This window comes from Sminthopsis crassicaudata, chromosome 4, assembly GCF_048593235.1.
Source record: "Sminthopsis crassicaudata isolate SCR6 chromosome 4, ASM4859323v1, whole genome shotgun sequence".
Taxonomy (NCBI): domain Eukaryota; kingdom Metazoa; phylum Chordata; class Mammalia; order Dasyuromorphia; family Dasyuridae; genus Sminthopsis; species Sminthopsis crassicaudata.
The window spans coordinates 142,133,413-142,159,159 of record NC_133620.1 but is presented as its reverse complement, the minus strand read 5'-3'; the positions used below and the strand labels follow the sequence as shown (position 1 = coordinate 142,159,159).

Genomic DNA, 25,747 nt, shown 5'->3' with positions numbered 1-25,747 from the left:
ATTTTATAACAGCTCACGCTCACTCCCTCTTCTCAGTTCTGCTCCCGCGCCAACTTTTCCCCTCACCCCTCACTCCCTCTGCCCTCGGAGCCAGCGCCTTGCAGGCGTCTGAGTTTCACACAAAGCGAGGCTGAATAAAGTTTCTTTATTCAAAACAAAGCGTGCTCTATCTACGTAGGCGGGGAGGCGGCGGGGTTTGATCGCACGGTGGTGGTGACGTATTTCCTATCATCCCTTCCATCCTCCCTAGTGTTTACATGACTTCCTATGGCTATGGAAGAAGAGGAAGGAGCTGAGGCCGGTCCTCTAGCAATTGTGATGGACGTGCTTCCTCCTCGGATGACACCCAAAGAGGAAGGGTTTGTTCAGCTTTCCTCTCTCTTTTTAAGCCCCCCATCCCCTGTCGCTCCACCACACCAAATAGGGGAGGGGCCTTGGGCCCGAAGCAGGGCCGTGTGCGCGGAAGTGTGCAGAGAGCCGGAGAAGCGGCTTCGGGCTTTCCCGAGGTGCCGAGGCCTCGCTCCTTTGGGAAAGGGAAGGGAAGGGAAGGGGGAGGGTCCGCGGCGTGAGGGATCTTGAGTCAGCTGCTCAGTCTCCGGGGAGTGAGACCCGGAGCTGTCTCTTCCCGCGGAAGATGCTTGTAAGCCTGACTAGAATCTACTATTGTTCAGCGTTGCCTTTCCCTTCCCCTCTCCTCAATTTTCAAATAATTTTTTTTACCGCCATAAAATGATTAAATGGAAATTACCAATTAAGCGTGAATTAGGGAACCTTTTTTTAAAAGCTCTTGTAAAAAAAAGATGTCATTTTCTCTTACATTGTTTCTCAGCCTAATCTCACCGCCCACTCAATCTGCTGTTATGTTCCAGTGCAGATTGCTTGAGAACTCTATTTTATCCTTTTTAGGAGGCTGCTTATCAGAAGGGACTCCCTCTAGGTGGACTTTTCACAGCTGTAAATACACTGAGCTGGTCCTGGAGACCCACGATCCCGTCCCATGTCTGCCACCCAAGGCGTGTGCCGATAAATGTTTAACAACCAGTCCAACGAAAGGAAAAAGGACCCAGGACAGGTTTTTTCACTTTAGTTTTCGTTGCTAATATTTTTTTCTTTAATCCTAGATAAGAAACAAAACAGTCATCCAAATACTGATCTGTACTCCAAAAATTTTACAAAATTTGACTCCAGCACACTACTGTCACTTCTTTTATGACTTTGGGCAAATGACAACCTTTCTGGACTTTAAATTGAAGTGCCTTTTGGGTAAAATTTTATTTTTCTCCCTCTCTTCCTCATAGACTTCTTATGGCGTTTTGTTACTCTTCTATTTTTATAGGGAGACTATTTTTTTCTAAAGTTATTCCCCTTAATCAAAATTTCTAAAATAAAAGTGCTATGTAGGGGGAAGAAAATTAGAGAGAAATTAAGGAGATCGGAGTTCTAGTTCTACCCCTATTCCCTATAGAGCTGTGTGACCTAAGACAAGTAACTACCTAACCAACCCAAGCTTGCATTATTGCTATAGACTGCTGATGGGTCTCTTCCCGGCCCAGCCCATTTTCCAAAAGTGATTTTCTTCAATTACAGATCCACCATGTCCTCCCCAAGCGGCCCGCACTCAGAAACTCCAGTGGGTCCGAATGCCTGTGGGAGTGGCCAGGAAAACCCTTATAACCTCTTACCTCCTTAGTTTTCAGTCTGTCTCCCAGATATTATTCCCTTTTCTCTGATTGTCCTTTGCTCTCCCCCCTCATTCTGCCTAGTTTTCCCTAGTAAGATCTCATCTTCTACAAGAAACTTCTCAGCTCCTCTTAGTTCTAGTGAGCCATCTCTCTTTTAATTATGTCTATATATCTTGTGTATACATGTTTGCTTGTTTTCTTCCTCCTTAGATTGTGAGTTTGAGGACAAGGATGGGCCTTTTGGCTCTTCTATCCCCAGCACAGCATAGTTTGCGCTTAGTGAATATTGATTGAAAATCTTTTTTGGACCCCAATTTGAAAATGAGGTTAAATAATTTATGGTTCATCTTGTGGGTACACAATTATATGTATCTGTACAACTAATAATGGTGAATGTTTATATAAATGTCTTAAACTTTGCAAAATATTTAAAATATATGCTTGGATTCTATTTTCTCTTGAAAAGTTAGATCGTGATTTCTCTTGTGCAGCAAGAGAATTGTATAAATATGTTTATACACATTGGATTTAGCATATATTTTAGCATGTTTAACATATATTGAATTGCTTGCCATCTAGGGGAGGGATGGGGGAAAGAAGAGAAAATCTGAAACGCAAGACTATGCAAGGGTCAGTGTTGCCAAATTATCCATACGTATGTTTTGAAAATAAAAAGCTTTATAAAAATAAAATAAAATAAAAAAATTAAAAAATAAAAACTTAACAAAGCTTGAAAAAATTTACATCAATCATATGTATTTATTATATTCATAATGCCTATCTTAAAATTTTTTTTTTCAGAACTGTGAAATGGTAAAGATAATTCAATGGATATTTATTTAAATTTAATGGCCAAAATTATCTGAAATTTATTTTTGAAACAGCAGTTACTTACATAGTAATTTTTCCACATGAAATTTTCACTTTAGTTTTCATTGCTAATATTTTTTCCTAGATAAGAAACAAAATAGTAATCCATGAAATTATGAAATATTGTTGTAGTTTAGAGGTAGAGGGGGAGCTCTCAGCATCTTGTCAGGGAAGCCATTATCAATATTTGTTTGAAATAGAGACTTATTTTACAGATGGAAAAAATGAGGCATAGAGAGGTTTGATGACATGACCACAGTCTTACAGATAGTTCATGTCTTGTTTTCTTTCTCCAGTTTCATAAGTGACAAGACGTCAAAGTTAAGTGCTGGGTCTTCAAAGTCCACATCTAGTGTTCTCTTCATTGTACTTTACTATTTCCTGTTCTCCAACATGGCCCCAAGAGTCAGGCACAAATAAATGTTCTTGAAGAAAGGATTTTTTCCCTAGAAATTTGACTTCTTTAGAGAAACTATACTGTTATAGTAAGCAATAATCACGGTCAAATCTCAATAAAACTCTATTCTACTATCAAAAATTTCATCAGAGACTGATGTCTTAACACTTGAAATTATTCCATCCTCTCAAAAAACAAAAAGATCTATGATTTAATCTAAATAATAGAACTAATGAAAGTTTCTTAATATTTAAGAATAATGATCCACATTTATAGCTCTTTAAGAGGTTGGCAAAGCCTTTTCTTGAACAAAATCCTGTAAGGTAGTGTATGTAATTATTTCCTTTTTATATAGACTGGGGGGGCAGTTATAGTCACAAGCTAATAACTATCAGATCCTACATTTGAACCCAAGTTTTTTGACTATATTTCAACTTTTTTTTTTTTTTTTTTTTTTTTTTTTTTTGCTATACCTCACTGTGTCTTGTATGTAGTTTTTACTATATATATAGGCTTATGAGGCATTCAAATCATTAAAGAATCAGAATTTTCCTTAACCCAGTACTGTTTGAGGACACATTAATTTTTAAAAATAATTATATATAAAAATACATAGACAAATTTTTAAAAAGAGTCAATTCAAATAGTATTAGACTTGATATTTTAGTTGAGGAAAAAGTGATTTATTGCCCCTACTTGCTGCCCCAGATTATTTTTTATTTTTTTTTTTAATTTTTCAGTTTTTTCCCCTTTGTTCTTCTATCAGTTACTTTTTATTGAAAATTTATTTCAGTCAACAATCAATTTATTAATGGCCTACTATATATCAAAATTGGAGATGCATCATGTTTACAAAGACAAAAATGAAACAATCTCTGCCCATAACTTAAATTTTATCAGCAGAAAAAAGCATTTACACTCTTCTTAAGCTCAAATATAAACTTCTATTTGATACTTAACATCCATCACAACTTAGCCCCAACCTAACTTTTACAGCCATGTATAACTCTATGTCCCATGTTTAAATAAACTGGCCTTTTTAATGTTCCTTTTATGTCTTTGCATTGGCTTTTTCCACATGGGTCCAATATATCTTGATCTTAGAAAACAGGTTTCCTTCAAGAATTGGCTGAAGCATCAACCTTCTTAATGAAGTCTTGCTTGATTGTCCTCTCTTATTTCTTATTTATTGTCATGTAATCCCTTTGAGGATAGTAACTCATTTCACATTGTTCTATCTTTAGTAAATGCTTGTTGATTGATTGAAATAACATATACAAATGAATTAAATTAATGCAGAGGGAAGAAAGTTAAATTTGGGGAGAAATATATGGGAATATATGGTTCAGGAAAAAGGAATAGAAAAGGTCAAATATTTGTAATTAGTTGACTCATGCCTCAGTATTGTAACTTTGTTTATTTTCTATTTTTTTGATGAGGCATTTGTGATTAAGTGACTTGCCCAAGATCACATAGCTAGTAAATGTTGGGAGGCCACATTTCAACTCAAATCCTCCTGACCTTAGCCCTTGTGTTCTCTTCACTGTACCATTTATATATAACTGAGAAAAGAAGTGGTAGGGCTGGAAATGGTGGTCAGCAAATAACACTATAAAGAATGGACTAGATTATATGTATTAACAGAAAGAGTAATCGATGTGGGAATTATTCCTGAGTAAGGTTTCTGTACAGTCAGGTTTTTGACTTATCAGACCCAAGTTTAAAATTAGTAAAGAACAGCATGAAAAAATAATGAGATGTAGACAATTAAAGCAATCCTGAATTGTTTAAATGAGTTCTTGGGGAAAAATTGATAAAGGAACAACATAAAGGACTGTAAATCAAGTGCCAGAGTTTTATTGAAAGGGAAGAGGATCTCCAAGGTGGGTAAATGAATGGCAGATTAGAGAGGATAGTATAGCTGGAATAAATTTCTACTGAAGAGAATTTCATAGATTATTGGCATTGTAGAATATCATGAGTGATGGTCAATGAATAAAGGTTTAGAAATTTTTCAGGGAGGAGTAATTGAAATTAGGGATGGAGAAAAAGAAGCTGAAGCAACTAGTATTAGAGAAGAACATCAAGTTTCAGTGGATGCTAGGAAATGAATGTAAAAGGAAGAGAGTAAGTAAGCATAAAGAAAACTTTCATAATGGAATGGGTGAGCCAACAAAGGGCCTAAAGGAAAAGCAGAGAAAAATAGGGAAGTGTTGTTTTTTGAGGGTAGGGCATTTGGATTAGTTGAATAGGAGTGAAATAGTGGGGACCAATACATAAGAATGAATTTGTTTTTAGGTCAGTATCTCTAAGTGATAAGGATTAAGTTTGGGGAGTATACATGTTACCCCTAAAGAAGTGGAAGTACCAAGCAGTTCATTGGAAATTGATTTCTCCTGTACACTTACACAATTAGATAAAAGATCATCCTTCTAGATTCTAAACCCTTAAAGCAGGGACAGTTGATAAATGTTTGCTAGAATAAATTGAATAGCATTCCAGTATAAGTTTTATATTTTACTACTGAATCTCAAAATAGCATACATTGACATGCTAATGTCAGCAAATATGTGAAAAGTAATTGTGAAAAGATGTATTTTGTAAGTGAAGGGATGCCAAATCTATTACTGTTAATTTTTTATTATCACTAAATAACATACTAGTATGTATCACCTCTCTCTTTTTTAGATCTTTACCATATCTTAGAATTAAAGACCAAACACCACCGATCCTAACTAAGGCTATCGATGCATTGCATCGACATAAAAGTGAGTTCTTTGAGAAGCATGGAGAGGTAAGGGTTGTATGTTTAATAATTATCTTTTGATTAGTCATTAAATAGGAACCTGGTAAATGTTACTAATTAAGTCTTTTGACTTCAGTTTTCTATTTTAATAACAGTTGGATATAATGATACGGATTTGTTTATGAATATTTTATAAGTGATGGTTAGTTTCTAAGATTGTGCCACAAAAACCCATTTTTCTCATAATTTAAGTGGATAATAACTTTTACTATTGACCTGAGTGAGTTTTGAGTGATGGGAACATCTTTCTTCCTTCTTTTTAATATTCTCTCATTTCCCAGCATCTCTTTTCTCAGGCTCCAACTGCTTTCATGATTCATTTAATATGCTTAAGATCATTGAGTTAGAACCTGAAGGACCTTCTAGTTCGTCACCCCACTTTTTCAGATGAAGAAACCATCTCCAGGATCATCCAGCTAGTAGATGCTTAGGAGATCATTTTCCTAGCCCTTCTAATACACCCACTAAAAATCCTAAATTGAAACTCTGAACATAATATTTTCCATATAGGAACTACATGTTTTATGTGGTGAGTTATTATATATTGCTTTTGTAATATGTAATATAATATAATATACAATGACTGTTTCCCATGATTCTGCCCTGTGTTCTCATCTCTTTTTCATTAGTATTTTTGGTAACCTTGTCAACTTCCATGAATTTAATTATCATCTCTTATGTGGATTACTCCTAAATTTAAAAATCCAGCTCTATCTCTTCTCAGGCTCTAGTTTTAGATCCCTAATTGTCGTTTCATACCAAATGCATCAGAGGCCTCTTAAACTAAACATATCTAAAACTGAATTAATCTTCTCCTTACAAATCCGGCCTCTTCCAAACTTCATTATTTCTGTTGAACATACTACCATTCTTCTGGTGTCTCAGACATGTTAACATAGCATTGTCCTGAATTTCTCTCCCGTTATCCACATGCTCACTTAATTTCCAGAATTTGCTATTTTCCCTATAAGCAATAACTCATATCTCATCTTTCTCTGTACTTATAGCTGTCACCTTAGTTCAGGTCTAATCATCTCTCACCTAGAATATTTCAACAAACTACTCATTGGTTTTCCTGCCTCAAGTCTCCCCTCACTCCAATCCATCATACATATCCCTTGCTATAAAGTCATTACTCTTTCCCTAAGTGTGATAAGTGATCAAAACATTAGGTACAGCAGTTTTCAAAGGAAGAAAGCCACAATATGAATAATCCTGACCACTTACTTGGTACTTACACTTAGTTGTTTCTGGATGCTTACAGTATTTATTTTTTATTTTTTGGTCTTTTAAGCTTTCAGTTTAAGATTTCTTTCAAGAGGTAATTGGTGATTTTTTCCCCCCATTTTTTACTTTGCTTTATTGTTCTAATAATTTTGGGTGGTTTCCTTTTATGATTTCTTGGAATACAGTATCCTGACTCTTTTTTTGGTCATGTTTCAGGTCATCCAGGGGTTCTTAAATTAACTTTAATATTTTCCAAATGAGTTGTTTCTTAGGAAATAACTTATATTTTCTTTTAAACATTTTTAATTTTTAAAAAAGAATTTTGTCTCATGAAGATGTTAATTTATGTTTAATCCATTATAATTTTCAAAGGCACTCTTACTTGGGTAAGATTTTGTAACCTTAACGCTAATCTATTAATTTTCTTTTTGAACTTTTCCTGTAAAGTTATAATTCCTTTTCCAGTTCTTTCTTCTAATACTCTCATTTCATTCATTATATACATTTTAAACTCTTGGTTCATTTCTTCTAAGAATTGCTGTTATTTAGTTGTTTTTGTCATAATTGATTCTTTTCTAACCTCATTTGGTTGATCATTATGCAATATTGTTGTGTATGTGTTCTCTTGGCTTTTCTCACTTTACAATAGTTCATATATTTGACAGTCAAATTCTCTATTCAGCTTTAGTCTTAAGGTATGCTTGAAATTCTTCAGGAATGGTTTATTTCATTAAATATCAATTTTCCTTTGAAGGATTATACTCAGGTTTTCCTGGTAATAAGTGATTATTGGTTGTAATCCTTGTCCTTTTGCCTTCTGAGATTTTTCATAGTGTAAGTAAGCCTCTATAAAGCTGCCAAATTTTGTTTTTAATCCTGACTGTTGGCTCCACAATAGCTGAATTACTCATTTTTGGCTTTGTTGCACTGTTTTCTCCTTGACTTGGGAGCTCTGGAATTTGGCTATATTATTCTAGAATTTTCATCTTGGGATCTCTTTCAGGAGGTGAAAAGTGGATTCTTTCCATTTTAGCCTCTGGTTCTCTGAGATATCAGAGTAGTGTTTTTGTTTTTGTTTTTTTTTTTGGGATAATTTCTTGAAATAAAATGTCTAGGCCCCTTTTTTTTTGATCATGGCTTTTAGATAATACAGTAATTCTTAATTATCTCTCCTGGATATGTTTTGAAAGTTTACAATGAGATATTTCACATTTTCTTCTATTTTTTTTTTTTCTTTACTTGTGTTATTGTTTCTTAATGTCTTATAGAGTCATTAGCTTCCACTTGGCCAAATCTTTAGTTTATAAAGTTTATAAAGATCTTTCCCCAGTTTTATCATTAAAATTTACCATTTACCATTAAAACTTTTTTATCTACACTTTTTTGTTGTTCTATTGGAACCACTCTGCTACTCAGGAAATCAACTACTTCTTAGACATCTTCCATTGTTCTTTTAATTTTGTCAGTTTTTATTTTCACATTCTTGAAAAGACCTACCAGATCTTTCTTTATATCCCTTAGAGACAACATGGCATAGTGAACAATGCTGATCTTGGTATCAGGAGTACCTGGATTTAAATCTTCTCCAAGACAAGTGTCTTAATGACTATGTTTTCCTCATCTGTAGTTTGTGGATAATACCGGTATTTCCTACTTCAAGTTGTTTTGAAGACAAATGAGATAATTTATGTGAAGTGCTCGGAACACTTTTAAGATATTTTATATGTGTGGGTGTAAATTATTACTGTGATTCTAAATCTCTCTGGAATTTCATTCTTGCTTCTAGGGATATAGTTGCTCATAATGTAGTTTTTTTTTTCTTCAGTGATTTCTTTTATTACAATATTCATTGGATTTCCTTCTCTTTTCTGCTTATTTGTACAATCTTTCTGTTAGTCTTCTAGTGATTTATTTCCTTTTATCATTATCTTATTTGTCACATACATCACTATTAGGAGGTAGAGCGGGAAGGCTGGATTTCATCCCAAATACAATTTACAATTGGTTACTACCATTGTGTATTGGGTTTTTTGGAGTATATGTATATGAGACTTGTATTTATTGGAAGTGATTTGGAATTTTGGAATTCTAAATTGGAATATGATTCATTCTAAACAGCTTTTGGCAGCTGTAATATCCAAGACTTTAAAAGCAATTTTTTTTCCCTTGAATTTCAGGTGCCTTAAAATACTATTTATGATGAATACAATTTGTGAAAGATATTTTTTATTTTCTTTTCCAGGTAGGCACTGAAGCAGAAAAGAAAGCTATCTCTCTTCTTTCTAAATTACGAAATGAACTACAAACTGATAAGCCATTTCTGCCTTTGACTGATAACTGTCTTGATGCTGATATATGGAATAAATATCTGGAATATCACCATACTCTTTTAAATGAAAATAATAAAAAAATAAGCTGGTTTCAGTCTCCTTGGTTGTATGTAGAATGTTATATGTATCGCAGAATTCATGAAGCATTAGTGCTAAGGTAAGTTAATATTTTGTCAGACTGATACCTAATGTATTTAAATTTTTTTTGTCAAAAAGTAGAGTAGCATAGTAGAAAGCTAACCTTAAAGGCAGAAACTCCTGGGTTCAAATCCTGCTTTTTAATACATATTGTTTTTATGATCTTGGGCAATTTAATTTTTCAGTATTTTCGGTAAATCTCTCTAAGGCTTACAAGTTGCAGAGAAAGTACTGACCTAAACTGGTAGAAGAATTTCCTCATCATAACTGTGAAAACACAAGTCTAGTACCAAACCTTATTTCTTTTGCTTTTTGAAACTAACTTCTTAGAGTTGTAAAAGCTAGATGTCTAGATTGTATTAGTGGGAATATAAGTGAGTTTCAGTAAGTTTTCACATTCACGTTTTTTAAAAATTATGTTACAAATGTTATACTTGTGCTGGATTTCACTGAATTGCATGTACTTCTTTGAGAAAGTGTCTGACATTCCATTTTAAAATTCTTTTTATAATTGAATATTTTATAATAAAGCTTTATTTTCTTATAAAATCTAAATTCATAACTTTTTGGCAAATCTTTTTTAAAGACTTCACATATATTAACAATCTGACCTTTAAAAAATAAAAAGCAATAGTAAATTTTCTAATGGTAAAAACTAGGTAACATTTTAGCATTTGTTTCATAAAAGTAAATAACAGACCAGTATACCACTGTTATGTTATGAAAATGTTATTTTCATTTTTCTTTCTAAAATCTGGCCAGTTCTCTCTCCAAAATACCAAAAGTCATGACATTTTCCACATTTGTTCCTTTTTCACATTCTCAGAATCCTGGTTCACACTCTTTTCCTGCTTTCATTGTCTTTATTCTTATAATCCATCTGTATGCTTTCCCAGAAAATATGTGAAGATTCTGGCTAATCACTCTTTTGGTCACATGTCTTTAGTGACAGCTGTTGCCTTCTGAATAACATTCTTTTGCTTATCCCTTACATTCTTTCCTACAACATACCACTCTAGTCACACTGGACACCTTGCTGAACTGATAGCTGTGCCTTTGGCTCAGCTTATTGCTATGATTTAGAATGTCCCCTTTTGTCAGTATTGCTTACTTCCCATATGGTAAAGAGAATTTTGGTTTTGATTCCTTTAACCTTTGATTACTTAATTAACTTTACATGTTGTTTCATAACTGTTGTACTTATGTCAAATTGTTTATATTAGCAATGTTGATAGATTATCCCTCTACTAGAATACAAGATACTTGAAAGCTGGGAATTAAATTATGTTGTTTCTCCCCCACTGCCAAGCATAGTACTTTGCACAGAGTGGGTCCATAATATATCTAATTTGCTTTTCATAACAAACTCTGAGGTAATTCATTTTTACAGATGAAGAAACTGAGGAAAGATTTAAACTCAGGTCTTTCTGATTCCTAACCCAAAACTATCCACTATATCAGGGCTTCTTAAACTTTCTCCTTTTGCTTGAGAATTTTTTATATAACCTCAGGTATATAGTGTATAAAATAGGTATACAAATCAAACATTTACTGATAATAAATCATAAGTTCATAACCCCCACATTCAGTTGTGTGATCTCATAGGGTCACAACCCACAGTTTTAATAAGCTTGGTGTACCACCATGTTGATTTCAGTGATACTTCATTTCCTATAGAAATTCCCTCCCCCCATTTAATCCTAAATCCCATTTTTGACGTTTGAATTTCTTTCTATTGTTGAAATGCTTTTATTCGTGGATTCCAAAGAATGTAGATGTCAAATGGAATCTCTCCTTTCTCTGCCATTATTGAATTTTGTTGGCTATACTTCATTTGTTCTTAAGCTTATAATGTTATTCATCAAACCTTTCTATAGTTAGATCCATGTTTTTATAATTGACATGATTGTCTACAATGCTTAAAAAACATGTAAAAACATTTTAAAAGGAATTTTTGTCATTGATTTAGACCTTTTTGAAGGAAGAAACTAAAGGACCTATCTTTGTATTTCAGCATAGTGTTTGAATATTATACAAATATTGTATTATGGCAATATGACATAAGATAATTCTCAAAATTGGGTTCAGATTAAGATGTTTTGTAGGAAAGAGCCACAAGGACAGTTATCAGGGAGATTGAATATTAATTTACATTAGTTGTTTTAAATTTCTATTACTAACACAAAGCTTTTTATGAACCATAGTATAAAAAATTATAACATTGCCTTTGATACTAGATACCCTTTCCTGTTAGGATACAGGTATTAAGTTCCAAAGGAACTCTGTCTTTGGAGACAGAATAGCTAGTGAAGATATATGTAGGAGGTCAGGGGTTTTAGAATACGTTTGTTTATATTTTGACCCAAGATTATTCAGGGGATAAAACCTCTGTCTTTTAAGAGTTTCTGTAAGCCCCAATAGTCCAACATTAATTATATAATAGTTACTTAAGTCAGAAGTAAGAATTGAACATGTCTTAGTCATTTGTGACATTTAGTGTAAGAATTGCCCTTTCAGACACTGTTCAGTGAAGTTCTTTTGACTTAAATAGGCATTATAAAGATTCATTATTTTTATACAAAAATTAATAAAATAACAAACTCAAGCTTGTTCTTAATATGAAATATGACTATAAACTAAGGAGGCTGATTTTTAAACAAATAGAGTAGAAGTTAGACATGTAAAGATGGTTTTTCTTCAAAATTAAACTGGGAGTTAATAAAATTATTCCAATCATACTGTCATCACAAAAAACACTGAAATTCCTCTTTTGGAATTGCCTTCAGAATCAGGTTATGAGCCATATAGGAAAAGTCTCACTATTTTATGGTTGTACCTAATTTTTGAATCAAGATGGTATTACCTAGTTCAATCCAACCCACCTTATTTACCAGACTTGGCTCCAAAAGACTTTGACTGTTTCCAGAAATTAAATCTGCTTTCAAAAGATGAAAATTTGTCACCATTGAAAACATTCAAAAGACTGTCATAGACTCTCAAGAAAGAATCAAAAAAGGAAGTGCAAAAATATTTTGAGCAATGATAATATCATTGGAATAAGTATATTTTCTCCTAATTTGATTTCTTTGAAGGAGAAAATACTCATTTTGATGTACAAACTTTGGTAGGTGTGTTTTAAAAAAATCTATCACCTTATTTTCTTGTCACAATTCACACTATAAACTTTGAATTTTTTTAACCTGAATATAAGATGGGGGTAAGAAGTAGATTTGGATAATCTAGAATAGAAGATAATCTCCCAGTTTTTTGTACTTTGAAATATGTTGTCATGCTTTTTCTTCAGATCTAGCTTTCTGGTTTTTTTTCTTTAGTATTTTTATTTCCCCATATTCTTATTTTTATTTTTCCATATTCTTTTATTACATACTGGCTAAACAACAAAACGAGAAATCACAGGAAAATAATTGATGTCAAATATTGGGGTAAGGAGAAGGGAGAATGAGGTGGGAATTTAAAATTTTTCAAAGATAACTTGCACATATGTAATCAGAACTTTACTGTAAATGAAGTCAAGGCAGCTGCTGACGAAATAAATCGAGCTGCATTTGGACTCAGGAAGACTTGAATGTGAATCCTGTTGGAAGACTTCGTGCTTTCTGGGCACGTCTTTCTGCTTTGGTTTCCTTAATTGTAAAATGGTGATAATAATTACACCTAGTTCATAGGGTTGTTGTGAGAATAAATAGGAAAATATTAAAATGTTGTATATTATTATTTTTAAGATGGTAGCTTTTTCTAATTCCCTTGTATTTCTTGACTTGAAATTTCCATCAGAAGAACATGGCAAATAGGAAATGTCAAATCAGTCAATATTTTAAAATATTATATATTGGAAAAGGGCTATGATTTGTCAGAGTTAAGTTTTTAGAATGTTTCAATTTTTAAGAAGCTTTGTTCTTTGCCAATTTGAGATCTGACTAATTGCTAAGATAATATTAACTAAAATATAGCATCATGATTATTTTTACACTTCCTTTTTTTTTTTTTTGTCCTATAATTAGTTCACCAATAAGTTACTTTGATGTATTTAAAGAATCAAAAGAACGGAATTTCTTTGAATCACAGGAAGCTATTAAGACTTTATGCAGCTACCTACAAGACTTAAAAGAAAGGATTGAAAATCTAGATGAAAAGCAACTGAAAGATGAGTTTTTTAAACTCTTTCAGGTAAATATTAAAGTGTTTTCTCTTCTTTCTTTTCTCTGTTAATCTTTGTGTGTAAATAAAATAAATTTACAAAAAATTAATTTGTTTTCTTTTTACATATTCTTTGAATCTGCCAAATCATTTAAGGCCAATCTTACATACTTGCAGGAGATTTTTTGAAAAATATAATAATGTGGGGCATCTAGATGGCACAGTAGATAGAGTACCAGCCCTGAAGTAAGGAGGACCTGAGTACAAATGTGGCCTCAGACACTCAGCACTTCTTAGCTGTGTGACCCTGGGAAAGTCACTTAACCCCAATTGTCTCAGCAAAAACAACAACAACAACAACAAAAATATATATCTATATATAAAGCTTGAGCAATCAGCCAACTCATTAGATACTTATTTGATTCAGTGAAACAATATCTTTTTTATATTTCTTTGCTTATCATCCTCTTTTCCCTTTTCTCACTTAAAACATTCTTAAATATTATTAATATTCTTCTGAGAACTTCTTGGAAGTGTGCTCTGGTCTATTTGGATAGAAAATGAGTTCAGGGGTCAAGGAGCCAAAAAAATACAAAATACAAAATATTTGAAGGAGGAACCAAAAAAATCAGCAGGAAAAATATAAAAGAAGTGAATTTGAAGCAGAGAACTTTTTTCAAGTCAAAATTTATTATCTTCCTTGTCCAAGCCATTGAAATAAACTGTCTAAGAAGATACATAGAACTGTTGGTCTTATCTCAGTCTTCAAACTTAGTTTAGTTTGAAAGAAAACATTAACATGTGAAAAGTAAAATAAGAGGTTAAAATAATAGTTCAAAATGATAATAGGAAATAATTTGAGGCACTATATAATATTAAATGCATTTTATAGATATTAGTTGACATAATATCAGTCTTGCATCAAAAAAAGTGAAAAGACCTATTTGTTCAAAAATATTTATAGTAGTAGCTCTTTTTGTCAAAGCTAAGAATTGGAAATTGAAGGAATACGCATCAGTTGAGAAATGTCTAAACAATCTGTGGTATATGATTATAATGGAATATTAATGTGCTGTAAGAAATGACAAGTAAGATATTTCAGAAAAACCTGGAAAGACTTACGTGAACTGATGCAAAGTGAAGTGAACAGAACCAAGATATGTGCACAATAACAGTAATATTGTTTGATGGAAGAATGATTTGGCAATTCTTAGCAATACAATGATCTAAGACAGTCCCAAGGGACTAATGATGAAGCATATTATCTCAAAAGAAAAAACTCTTATATTGTTTGAATACAGACTGAAGCATGCTATTTTTTCCTTAGATTTTTTTTTTTAATTATTATTCATGTCTTCTTGTACAAAGTGACTAGTAGGGAAATACTTTACATGATTGTGTATGTATAACTCATGTTTTATTGCTTACTATCTCAGGGCAGGGAAAGAGAGGGGAAAGGAAGGAAGGGATAGATAGAATTTGGACTTCAAAACTTAAAAGAATGTTTAAAAATTGTAACATGTAATTGGGGATGAAAATTTTATATATATATATATGTGTGTGTGTGTGTGTATATCTATATCAGTCTTGGTAGAATACATTTTACATTTATCCTGGATCATTTTCCATTTTTATTTTCTCATATTAATGTGCATGAATATATGTATGCAGATACAGTTTCTTCAGTAAATCTGTGGTTTCATCAGTATGGGTAGTTTTTTGCAGTGCAGATTATAACTTAGCTAATATTGTTATCACATGTCATTCATACCTTCCCATAAATTCTCTATAGAAGAGGCTTTTAGCCCTTCTCTTGTAGTGTATTTTATCCATGCATCTCTTTTATCCTTCACTTTTGTTACATGGCTTTTTTCACTTTTGAATTATTTATTTTTTCTGTTTCAAAAAAATTGGTTCAAAAGTGAAAAATTCCATTAAATTTAAATATCTATGGACACTTCCTTGATTCAGTGAAACAATACTTTTAAAAAATATTTCTTTGCTTATCATCTTTTTCCTTTTCTCATGTAAAACATTCTTAAATATTATTAATATTATTCTTCTGAGAACTTCTGGGAGATATATTCTGGTCCATTTGGATAGAAAATAGGTTCAGGGCCACCTAATTATTATAGTGGGTAGAGCACCAGCCCTGAGTCAGGAGGACCTGAGTTCAAATTTGGCCTCAGACACATAACATTTTCTAAGCTGTGACCATGGGGAAGTCACCTAACCCCAATTGCCTCAGAAAAAAAAAATAATAATAATTAAAAAGGAAAAAAAAAAGAAAATGTGTTTAGGGGTTAAGGAGTAAGCAAAAATAATTTTTCATGTGAAGCTTATTTAATATCGCCTTTAAATTGTAAAGGGAAATAGTTTTAAATTGAAATTTTACTTTACTTTTGCTATTAGAAATGTAACCTTTAAAGTATTTCAAGTGTTTATATGTAAAGAACAATGATTATTTTGTACTTTCTTTCAGATAGTGTTATGGGGAAATAAGTGTGATCTGGCACTTTCACCTGATCAGAGCATCCCTCAGACATCTAGTCCACTAGCTGTTTTGGAAGATCTGAAACCTTTCATTTTAGTGAATAATTTGGACTTCCTTTGGTCACTACTTATAAGTAGAAAGAAAATGCGTCAGGAGACATTTTCTGTTACTAGAGTGGATTTTATCATGGATAATGCAGGGTTTGAACTTGTTACAGATTTGGTAATGGCAGATTTCCTGTTAGCATCTAAGCTGGCTACTGAGATCCATCTTCATGGAAAAAGTATTCCCTGGTTTGTTTCAGATACTAATAAAAATGACATATATTGGTTGATTGAACAGTTAAAAGCTGCTAATACCAAGTGCATGTCTGAGTGTGGGATTAATTGGGAATGTTATCTTAAACATTCGTGGATTTACCAAGATCACATGTTTTGGACTCTGCCTCATGAATATTGTACTATGTCTCAGGTTGCTACTGACTTATATGCTGAACTAGAGAAGTCAAATTTAATTCTTTTCAAAGGTGATTTAAACTATAGGAAATTAGTAGGAGACAGAAAGTGGAAGTTTACTGTTCCATTTCATCAGGCTTTGAATGGCTTCCACCCTGCTCCTCTCTGCAGCATAAGAACACTAAAAACTGAAATTCAGGTTGGTTTGGCACCTGGGCAAGGGGAAGAGATTACAGATACTGATCCTCAGTGGATGACCACTGGAAAGTACGGTATTTTTCAATTTGATGGGGCACTTTAATTTGGCTTAGGGACTTCTAAAAACTTCTAAAAAAAAAGGAGAAGTTTTAGCATGTACATTTCCTCTCTTAAAAGTAATTTTGAAAATTTAATTATTTTGAGGGTTTTGAGTCCCCTTTTTAAAGCTTACTCTTTCAGTTTCAATTGTCCTTATATTGTACTGAGCTGGGAATCTTTTATATATATATATATATATATATCATTATTATTTATTGAAGTTTTGTGTCTTATCATGCCATCATTTCAAATGGATCAAAGAAGTTACTGAGATAAATGTAAAAAATGTATTTATAATTAATTATACTTATGTTTCTGTTTAACTTGTCATTTAAAGGTATAGTAAGTTATATAACATAATATTTTGGGAAGTATTAACATTATTCTAACTTAATTTTGTACTGCTGCAACCCAAACCTTATGTGGCATAAATTCTAATATATTTACATTTTGGACGAATTTCTCAAAACTGTGATGTTTGAACCAGAGGGAAGTAAAAAATTAATTTTATGTTGTTAATAATTCAGAGGAATTGCCTTTTGTATTTGAATTTCTTAATGATAGTAGTTAAATAAATGCATTCCTATAAATACATTTTCTTTTTTGAATGGTTTATTAAATTACAAAGAACAAAAAAAGCCAGATTGCAAGTAATATGTATTATTGAAGAATATGATATCTTTTTCATACTTATGTATTATGTCCATAAAAAGAGAAAGATATTTTGATCAAATTTTCTTTAGAAATGAACAAATTACTTTTCTGAAATTTTATGTACTACCTGCTTGAAAGAATTTAGGTTACAGTAGACTAACTAAAGAAAGCATTTCTCCTCATAATTTTAATTTGGAAGGTATCTTTCCACTGTGGATCGGCTTTGAACCTGAGTTGTTTAGAAACTATAATTACTTTGCCATCTTGATTTGGAAAAAAAATATAATTGCATTTATTTTCTGGGTTTTTGCTAATAAAATAAATTAATATTCCATTTGGTTTTGTTTTCCCTCTGAGTTAAAAATAGACAAAAGACCAGTCAATACATCAATAACATAAAAGCAGGCCTTAAAAGAAGAAGTTTACATATGGATTTGTTTTAGTTTCCTTTCTTCCTACTTAGGTGAAAAAAAGGTTGGTAATGACAAAGTATATGTAAAATAATAGCCTATATTTCTGTATGATTTTTAAAGATGTTATTCTGCATGTAGAAAGTTGAACTATAAAAGTAAATATGAGATTATTCACAACATAGCAAGATAAAAGCATTTGTATGCTCAAGCATAGTGCAAGCTCTTATGTAGATATACTTTTTTGATAGAGAATAAACAAAACAGGTATTAGCATTTCTGTTAAATAAGTACAACACTCATTTGTGAACTTGAAACTATGAAGTTATTTTGTACTTCACAAATTTAAAGTTTTTGAAGTTTCTTAATTTTTAAATAAGGGTTAAGTTGTATAAAATTTACATTTGAAAAAAATTGAACAATTTCTTGTTCCTAAATTATGTAGCATGTAACTTTTTTTTTAAAGTTTTAAAAATTTGACATGTGAATTTTTACATTAAAAAAAGCCCCCAAAAGGATTGTATGTGAATTTGTGATCTGTTAATAGGGTTTGGGGTTGTATCAACACTGATTGTATTCTTTTTGGAATTTCTTGCTGCTTTGTATGTTTTATTGACAACATCAGTATCACCAATTCCCCATATTCTGTCTATCACACTCTTTTGTCCCTCAAAAAAGGCATCTCATAACAAATGTGATGAAACAAAACAAGTACATATCTTGGCCAGGTATGAAAATAGATATTTTGTTTTATGTTTCTAGGCCATTGAAATAAAATTTTGGGAAGTATATTCTTTACACGTCCACATTCGCTTAAAAATTATACATGTACTACTACAATAATTGTGTACATTTAAAAATGAGATAAAGATGAAAAAATTTTGATCTTATATAGTAGTGATAAATTTATTGAATAGGGATTATATTTTAGGAAATTCACTGGTAGCTGTGTGGGGAGAATATTAGAATGGAGAAGAGTAACAGACTTGAGTAGGCTAGATGAGAAGTTATGAGCTAACCTGGAGTGGTGGCCATGTGAGTGGAGAGTGGCAGATGTGACATGTGGCACCTGATTGGATATGTGAATGTGGAGGGAAAGTATGAAGTCAAAGATGACAGGTTATGAAAACCTGATTGCTGGATGGTGGTGATTTCAGCAGCAATGAAGAGATTTGGGGGACAGGAAGAAATGGTGACTGGTGGGAAAAGGAATAATATAATGTTTGTGACCCAATTCACAATTCGTAATGGATGATCATCTTTTATGAGTCACTTTACCATGAAAATAAAAAGAGGACAGGTCTCTTATTAATATCTGTCGTGTCTGCAAAAGCAGAACACATCCCAAGGAGGTGTCTGATGGAGCCAGGTGTGATTAGTTAGAATATAACCACCCTGCAGGATCTGACACCCATCTAGAATTAGGAACGTTGGGCATTTGCACAGCAGAGAAAAAGAACAGGGTAGGGGAATGGGGTGAGACAAGATTAGTGCGACTGTTAAAAGACAAGAGCCACAATTGTTGGGAAGGTGGTGATGGGCTCTTTTTCCCAAAATCTAACTGATCACACCTCTTGGGATTGGACTGGGGTGGGGGACCCTACCTTTAGTTCATCACTTCTCTTCCAAGAAGTGGTAAATATACTTCATTAGTGCTCTGAAGTTACAACTAATAATTTTACTAAGCAGAGTTCTTGTCCTTTAAAGTTGTTTTCCTCAATTCTGATGAATGTGACTTTCCAACACTGAGATGATTGATCTTGTGATGAAGAGAGTCATCTATACCCAGAGAGCGAAATGTAAGAAGTGAATGTGGATTACAACAACTTTTTTTTGCTGTTCGCTTCCATTTTGTTTTCTTACTCATTTACTTTCTTTTTTTGGTCTGATTTCTCTTGTGTAGCGAGCGAATTGTATAAATGTTTATACATATTGAATTTAACATTTTAATATGTTTAACATTGAATTGCTTGCCATCTAGGGAAGGGAGTGGGGAGAAGGAAGAGAAAATCTGAACCACAAGGCTATGGAAGAAGGGTGTGTTTTGTTTTGTTTTTTTTTTTGTCAATATGTTTTGAAAATGAAAAACTTTATTACCAAAAAAAAAGGTCAGTGTTGAAAACTATCCTTGTATGTATTGGAAAAATAAAATACTATTTAAAAAATAATTTAAAAAAATAAAATTGTATTAAGAAAAAAAAAGATGTTTTCCTTTATGGTATTGTAATTTATATGGTTCTAATTCTGCTCACTTCACTTTGTATTGGTCCATGCAAATCTTATGTTTTTTTCTGAATATCCCTATCATTTTTATGGTATATTTCATTGTAACCATTTCCCAATCCATGAGATTTTTCTCTCCTTTGTCTTTATTACAACAAAATACTGTTTTTTGTATAGCTGGATCATTTCTGTCTTTGATCTCTTTGGGTTATGTGATTAGTGATGGGGTTGATGGGTCAATGGATAATACATATGTTTAGTAAATTTTGGGGTACTTTTCCAAATTATCTTTTGGAATAGTTAATTCATAGTTCTTCCAAAATTGTACATTAGTATGACTAGCTTTCCATATCCTCTCCAAGAATTGTCATTTATATTTTTTATCATCCTTTCCAATTTGATAAGTCTGAAGTGGACTTGACCTCAACTTCACTGAAAAAGTTGAGAATATTCCTCTTACAACCTTCATTTCACACTACTCAGACATTTTTTCCCCTTTATTTTCACTCCTGTCTTAGGTAAGAAGCTGGCATTTCTTGCCAATGCAAATCCCTCTCCCTTCCTGACTTCTTCAGCAGATTTCCCTCTCTTATCAGTCACATTAGTCATCAATCTCTATTTCCTGGCACCTTCTTTATTGTTTTCAAGGATGTATGTTTCTTTCCTTTTCTTAAAAAGCTTCCTCTACCTCCTCACATTTGTGGTTAAACTTGAAAATCCTACCTATGTTCAGTGACTCTACTTCCTCTCTGTTGTAAACCCTCTGCAATCTGGTTTCTTAATCCATCATTCAACTGAAACAGGTTTTGAATGTGATTTGGCTTCTCTTGTGTGGCAAAGACTTGAAGGAAGTGTGGGAGAGAAGAGGTATTAGATTGCTTACCACACTGACAATCTACAGAGCCATTGTGGTGACCTTGTTGTCGTAAGTCTATGAAACTTGTATAGTATGCCAGCGCCATGCTGGGAAATTGAATTGCTTCCATTTGAATTGTCTTAGTAAGATTCTGAAGATCACTTAACAAGATAAGGTACTGAATGCAGAGATCCTTTCTTGAGCCGAACTGCCACACATTCAAATCCTACTGCAGAGAGTGCAACTCTGATGGACTGTGCCCATTGTTTGAATGCCAAAAGTATGTTTGTCTTAAAGACTATTTTACAGAGAATTCATAACAGGCAAGTGCTCATACGGAAGAAATGAGAAAAGGACATTCTCAAAATCTTTCTGAAGAATTTTGTTTACAGTTATGAGACAAGGGAGACACTGGCATGAGATTTCCCAGCTTGGGGTGCCTCTTTCAAAAAAGATACTGTACTCTCTGAGTAAAGCAGCAGTTCAAAAGAAGCGTGACATACAGATTTAGAGACATCTCCACTTCAAACATTCATGCAGACTATTTGTGCTCGACTTGTGATAAAGCCTTTCGAGATCCTATTGGTCTCATTAGCCAGAGGTGAATAAAAGGTACTTTGACACTAACATAGTGATATCATTTCAGTCCTCTTCAGGCTTGGAGGACAGCAGTCTCAAAGGATGATAACCAGATTTGTGATGGCAGGGACTTCTTGCACACTGACTCTCCCCTGATGTACTCTGTCAGGCCACGGCCAAGATAGCACTGACTTCAGGCCACAATTCTCAGAGCTCTACTTAATTTTTATCTCCTGTGGTACATTCCCCCTTAAAAGCTGCATCTTTTACATCCTCACCTATGTCTCAGGCCCTTTGAGATCAGAGAGGCTATGAGTCCAGGTGGGGTCAGGGTTCCTGACAAATCTCTGCTTTGGGTACCTGCAGGCTTCCAGCAAGTGGCTGGAGCTCATGCCACCTTTTGCTTCCCCTACTGCCTTTGTTCTCCAAGGTCTCTCAGCCTTCCAGCAATCTTCCTTTGAAATTTAAGATTAGCTGGAGAAGTTTCTGACTGTTTCTCTTTGGTCTTGGTCATGTCTTGTTTCTTTAGATATTTAGTGGAGGACTGGGGCTCCTTAACAACCTCTCACATCACTACCTTAAGCAGAAGTCCCCAATCCTTTTTTTTTTTTTTCTGTCTAGACCCACAGATTGTAAATGCTGGCAGATTTTGCTGAGCTGGAAAGATTTTGAATAATAGTCTTGATATCTTTTTCAATTCTTCACTTTTGCTCATCCCATGCATCCAGTCGGATGCAATCACATCGGGTTGTTTCTGCCTCCCCAGAATCCTTCACACACACCCTCTGCTCTCACACAATTACCCTTCTAGACCTTATCAGTTCTCACATAGTTGTTTTCAATAGCTTTGAAATTGGCCTTTCTACTGTAACCCCTTTTTCACCAACCCACCAAAGTGATTTTCTTAAAGTGTGCATCTGACAATTTCATTCCCCCTAATCTTCAAGTGTTCTTTATTACATCTAAGATAAAATCTGTCTTAAATACAAAACTCTTTAAAACCTATAGATGCTGTCTGAGGATTGGGCTAGTTAAAGGGCAGAGAGACTAGCTAGAAGGTTTGACTTTGTTTACTCATGCAATTAAAAATCAATTTTCCTAAAAATCAATAACCCTCTTGATGTACATTCACAATGGGTTTCTTGATTTCTATTGACAGATTTGGTATCATACATTTTTGTTAAATGGGTTGAAACAATTCTCTGTGCAGAAAGAAGGTGGAATAGCTCATAGATCATAGATTTAGGGATAGAAGAGACCTTATTCGTCATCAAATTCAGCCCCCTCATTTTACAGGTTGAGGAAAGCAAGACCTAGACATGGCAAACAACTTGTATAAGATTACCTAGATAATAAGCGCCTGAGGCTGGATTTGATACCAAGTCTTTCTGGTCCCAAGTTCACCATTCTATCTACAAAACCATGTTCTCTTTTAAAGATAAAAAGAAGAGAACATGAGAAGAATAGATACAATGGCAGTGGTGTTAACTAGCTTACATTGAAGAAACAGTACTAAATAAATGAGGTTAGTTGAATTTCAGTTTTTTCCTAGAGTTTTGAATCACTTATTTGTGCCAGATAAAATACCTTTGGAAATACTGATTTCAGTAGCCTTTGTTTTGATCTTACATATTACGCCTATTCCCTTACTTTTAAAAAAAACTAACTTTATACTCATAATCATTTTCCAAATATTGTCCAAAAATGTATTTTCTTCTGGGAAAGAATTTTTACATCTAGTGTTTCTGATAAAGACCTAATTTTAAAAATTATAGAGAGAATTGACTCAAATTTATAAGAATACAAGCTATTCCCTAATTGATAACTGTGAAAGGATGTGAACAGATAAATTTCAGATAAAGAAATTATCTAGTCATATGAAAAAATGCTCTAAATCACTTTTTTTAAAATAATTTTTTATTATATATTTTTATAATATTATCCCTTGTATTCATTTTTCCAAATTATCCCCCCCCTCCCTCTACTCCCTCCCCCCGATGACAGGCAATCCCATACATTTTACTTGTGTTACAATATAACCTAGATACAATACATGTGTGTAAATACCATTTTCTTGTTGCACAATAAGCATTAGATTCCGAAGGTACATGTAACCTGGGTAGATAGACAGTAGTGCTAACAATTTACATTCATTTCCCAGTGTTTCTTCTCTGGGTGTAGCTACCTCTGTCCATCATTGATCAACTGGAAGTGAGTTGGCTCTTCTTTATGTTGAAGATTTCCACTTCCATCAGAATACATCCTCATACAGTGTTGTTGTTGAAGCGTACAGTGATCTTCTGGTTCTGCTCATTTCACTCAGCAACAGTTGATGTAAGTCTCTCCAAGCCTCTCTGTATTCCTCCTGCTGGTCATTTCTTACAGAACAATAATATTCCATAACCTTCATATACCATAATTTACCCAACCATTCTCCAACTGATGGACATCCATTCATCTTCCAGTTTCTAGCTACAGCAAAAAGAGCTGCCACAAACATTTTGGCACATATATGTCTCTTTCCGCTTTTTAGTATTTCTTTTAGTATTTTCTTTAGTATTTCAGTAGCACTGCTGGGTCAAAGGGTATGCACAGTTTGATAACTTTTTGGGCATAGTTCCAAATTGCTCTCCAGAATGGCTGGATTCTTTTGCAACTCCACCAGCAATGTATTAGTGTCCCAGTTTTCCCACATCCTCTCCAACATTCATCATTATTTGTTCCTGTCATCTTAGCCAATCCGACAGGTGTGTAGTGGTATCTAAATCACTTTTGACTAGAGAAATGCAAATTAAGACAATTCTGAGATATCACTTCATACCTCTCAGATTGACTAAGATGACAAGAAAAGATAATAATAAATGTTGGAGGGCATATGGGAAAACTGGGACATTGATAAATTGTTGGTGGAGTTGTGAACTGATTCAACCATTCTGGAGAGCAATTTGGGACTATGCCCAAAGGGCTATAAAACAATGTGTACGCTTTGATCCAGCAGTGTCTTTACTGCATCTGTATCCCAAGGAGATCATAAAAAAGAATAAAAGACCCACATGTGCAAAAATATCTGTAGCAATCCTTTTTGTCGTGATAGGGAACTGGAAACTGAGTGGATGCCTATCTATTAGGCTGACTGAATAAGTTATGGTACACAAATGTAATGTATTATTTATTGTTCTATAAGAAATGATGAGCAATCTGATTTCAGAAAAGCCTGAAAAGATTTACATGAAATAATGCTAGGTGAAGTGAGCAGAACCAAGAGAACATTGTACACAGTAACAAGATTATATGATGATCAATTGTGATGGTTGGCTCTTTTCAACAATGGTTTGATTCAAGGCACTTACAATAGATTTGTGATGGAAAGAGGCATCATAGAATTATGGAGCTGAATGTGGATCATAGCATATTATTTTCACCTTTTTTTTTTGATAATTGTGTTTTTTTTTAATTTCTTGTGTTTTCTTTTTCCCCTTTTGATCTGATTTTTCTTGTGCAGCATGATGAATATGGAAATGTGTTTAGAAGAATTGCACATATTTAACCTATATTGGATTGCTTGCTGTCTAGGTGAATGGGGGGGGGCAGTAGAAGGAAGGGAGAAAAATTTGGACATAAGGTTTTGCAAAAGTGAATGTTGAAAACTATTTTTCCACGTATTTGGAAAGATAAAAAAGATATTATAAAAATTGTATTTTCTTTGCCCCCCTTTTTTTTTACAGTTTTTTTACTAAAAGAAGAAAACAAAAATTGGGGATATTTTATATAGTAGAGAAATGATGTATTAAATGATGTATTCAGTACTAAAAAACATTGTAATAATATAAAGAAAAGATTATATTTGTTAAATTCTACAATTTATCATCATAACATTTAGGCATATGGGAAAAGAAAAAGCTTTAGGAGAAATCTACTTGGTGATTTTCTAAAATTAAAGTGAGTGCATATGATGGTAATTATTAAATAACACTATAATAACTTTAGAGCTGGAAAAGATGTTAGAGGCCATCTAGTCACCTTCACTTTACAAATGAAGAAATTGAGACTCAGATCAGTTAAATGCCACACAGTAGCAACAGAATAAGAGTTGTACCCAAATTCTTTGATTCTATCCAGTATGCTTTCTATCGTGTTATACTGTTTCTCTCAATTGTAACCGAAGAATAAA

General features: G+C 33.2%; 1 protein-coding gene across 3 annotated transcripts; it reads left to right on the top strand.

Moving 5' to 3' along the window:
- The first annotated feature begins 216 nt into the window (after positions 1–216).
- LOC141565849 (damage-control phosphatase ARMT1-like) lies at positions 217–20,101 on the top strand. 3 transcript variants are annotated; one of them, XM_074309540.1, is made up of 5 exons: positions 217–359; positions 5,638–5,743; positions 9,225–9,469; positions 13,473–13,638; positions 16,091–20,101. In XM_074309540.1, the coding sequence occupies exons 1-5, from the start codon at positions 268–270 to the stop codon at positions 16,856–16,858; spliced, it is 1,377 nt and encodes a 458-aa protein (XP_074165641.1). In that variant the 5' UTR covers positions 217–267; the 3' UTR covers positions 16,859–20,101. The 3 variants fall into 3 exon arrangements, with proteins under 3 accessions (XP_074165641.1, XP_074165643.1, XP_074165642.1); XM_074309542.1 differs by lacking the exon at positions 5,638–5,743 and having other exon boundaries at positions 225–359; XM_074309541.1 differs by lacking the exons at positions 217–359; positions 5,638–5,743 and adding an exon at positions 5,768–6,284.
- Positions 20,102–25,747: the final 5,646 nt, after the last annotated feature.

Coding starts and splice junctions, on each gene's coding strand:
- LOC141565849 (XM_074309540.1), top strand. CDS start 268: ATGGCTATGGAAGAAGAGGAAGGAGCTGAGGCCGGTCCTCTAGCAATT. Junction 5,744..9,224: donor TCTTTGAGAAGCATGGAGAG/GTAAGGGTTGTA, acceptor TTTCTTTTCCAG/GTAGGCACTGAAGCAGAAAA. Junction 13,639..16,090: donor AGTTTTTTAAACTCTTTCAG/GTAAATATTAAA, acceptor ACTTTCTTTCAG/ATAGTGTTATGGGGAAATAA.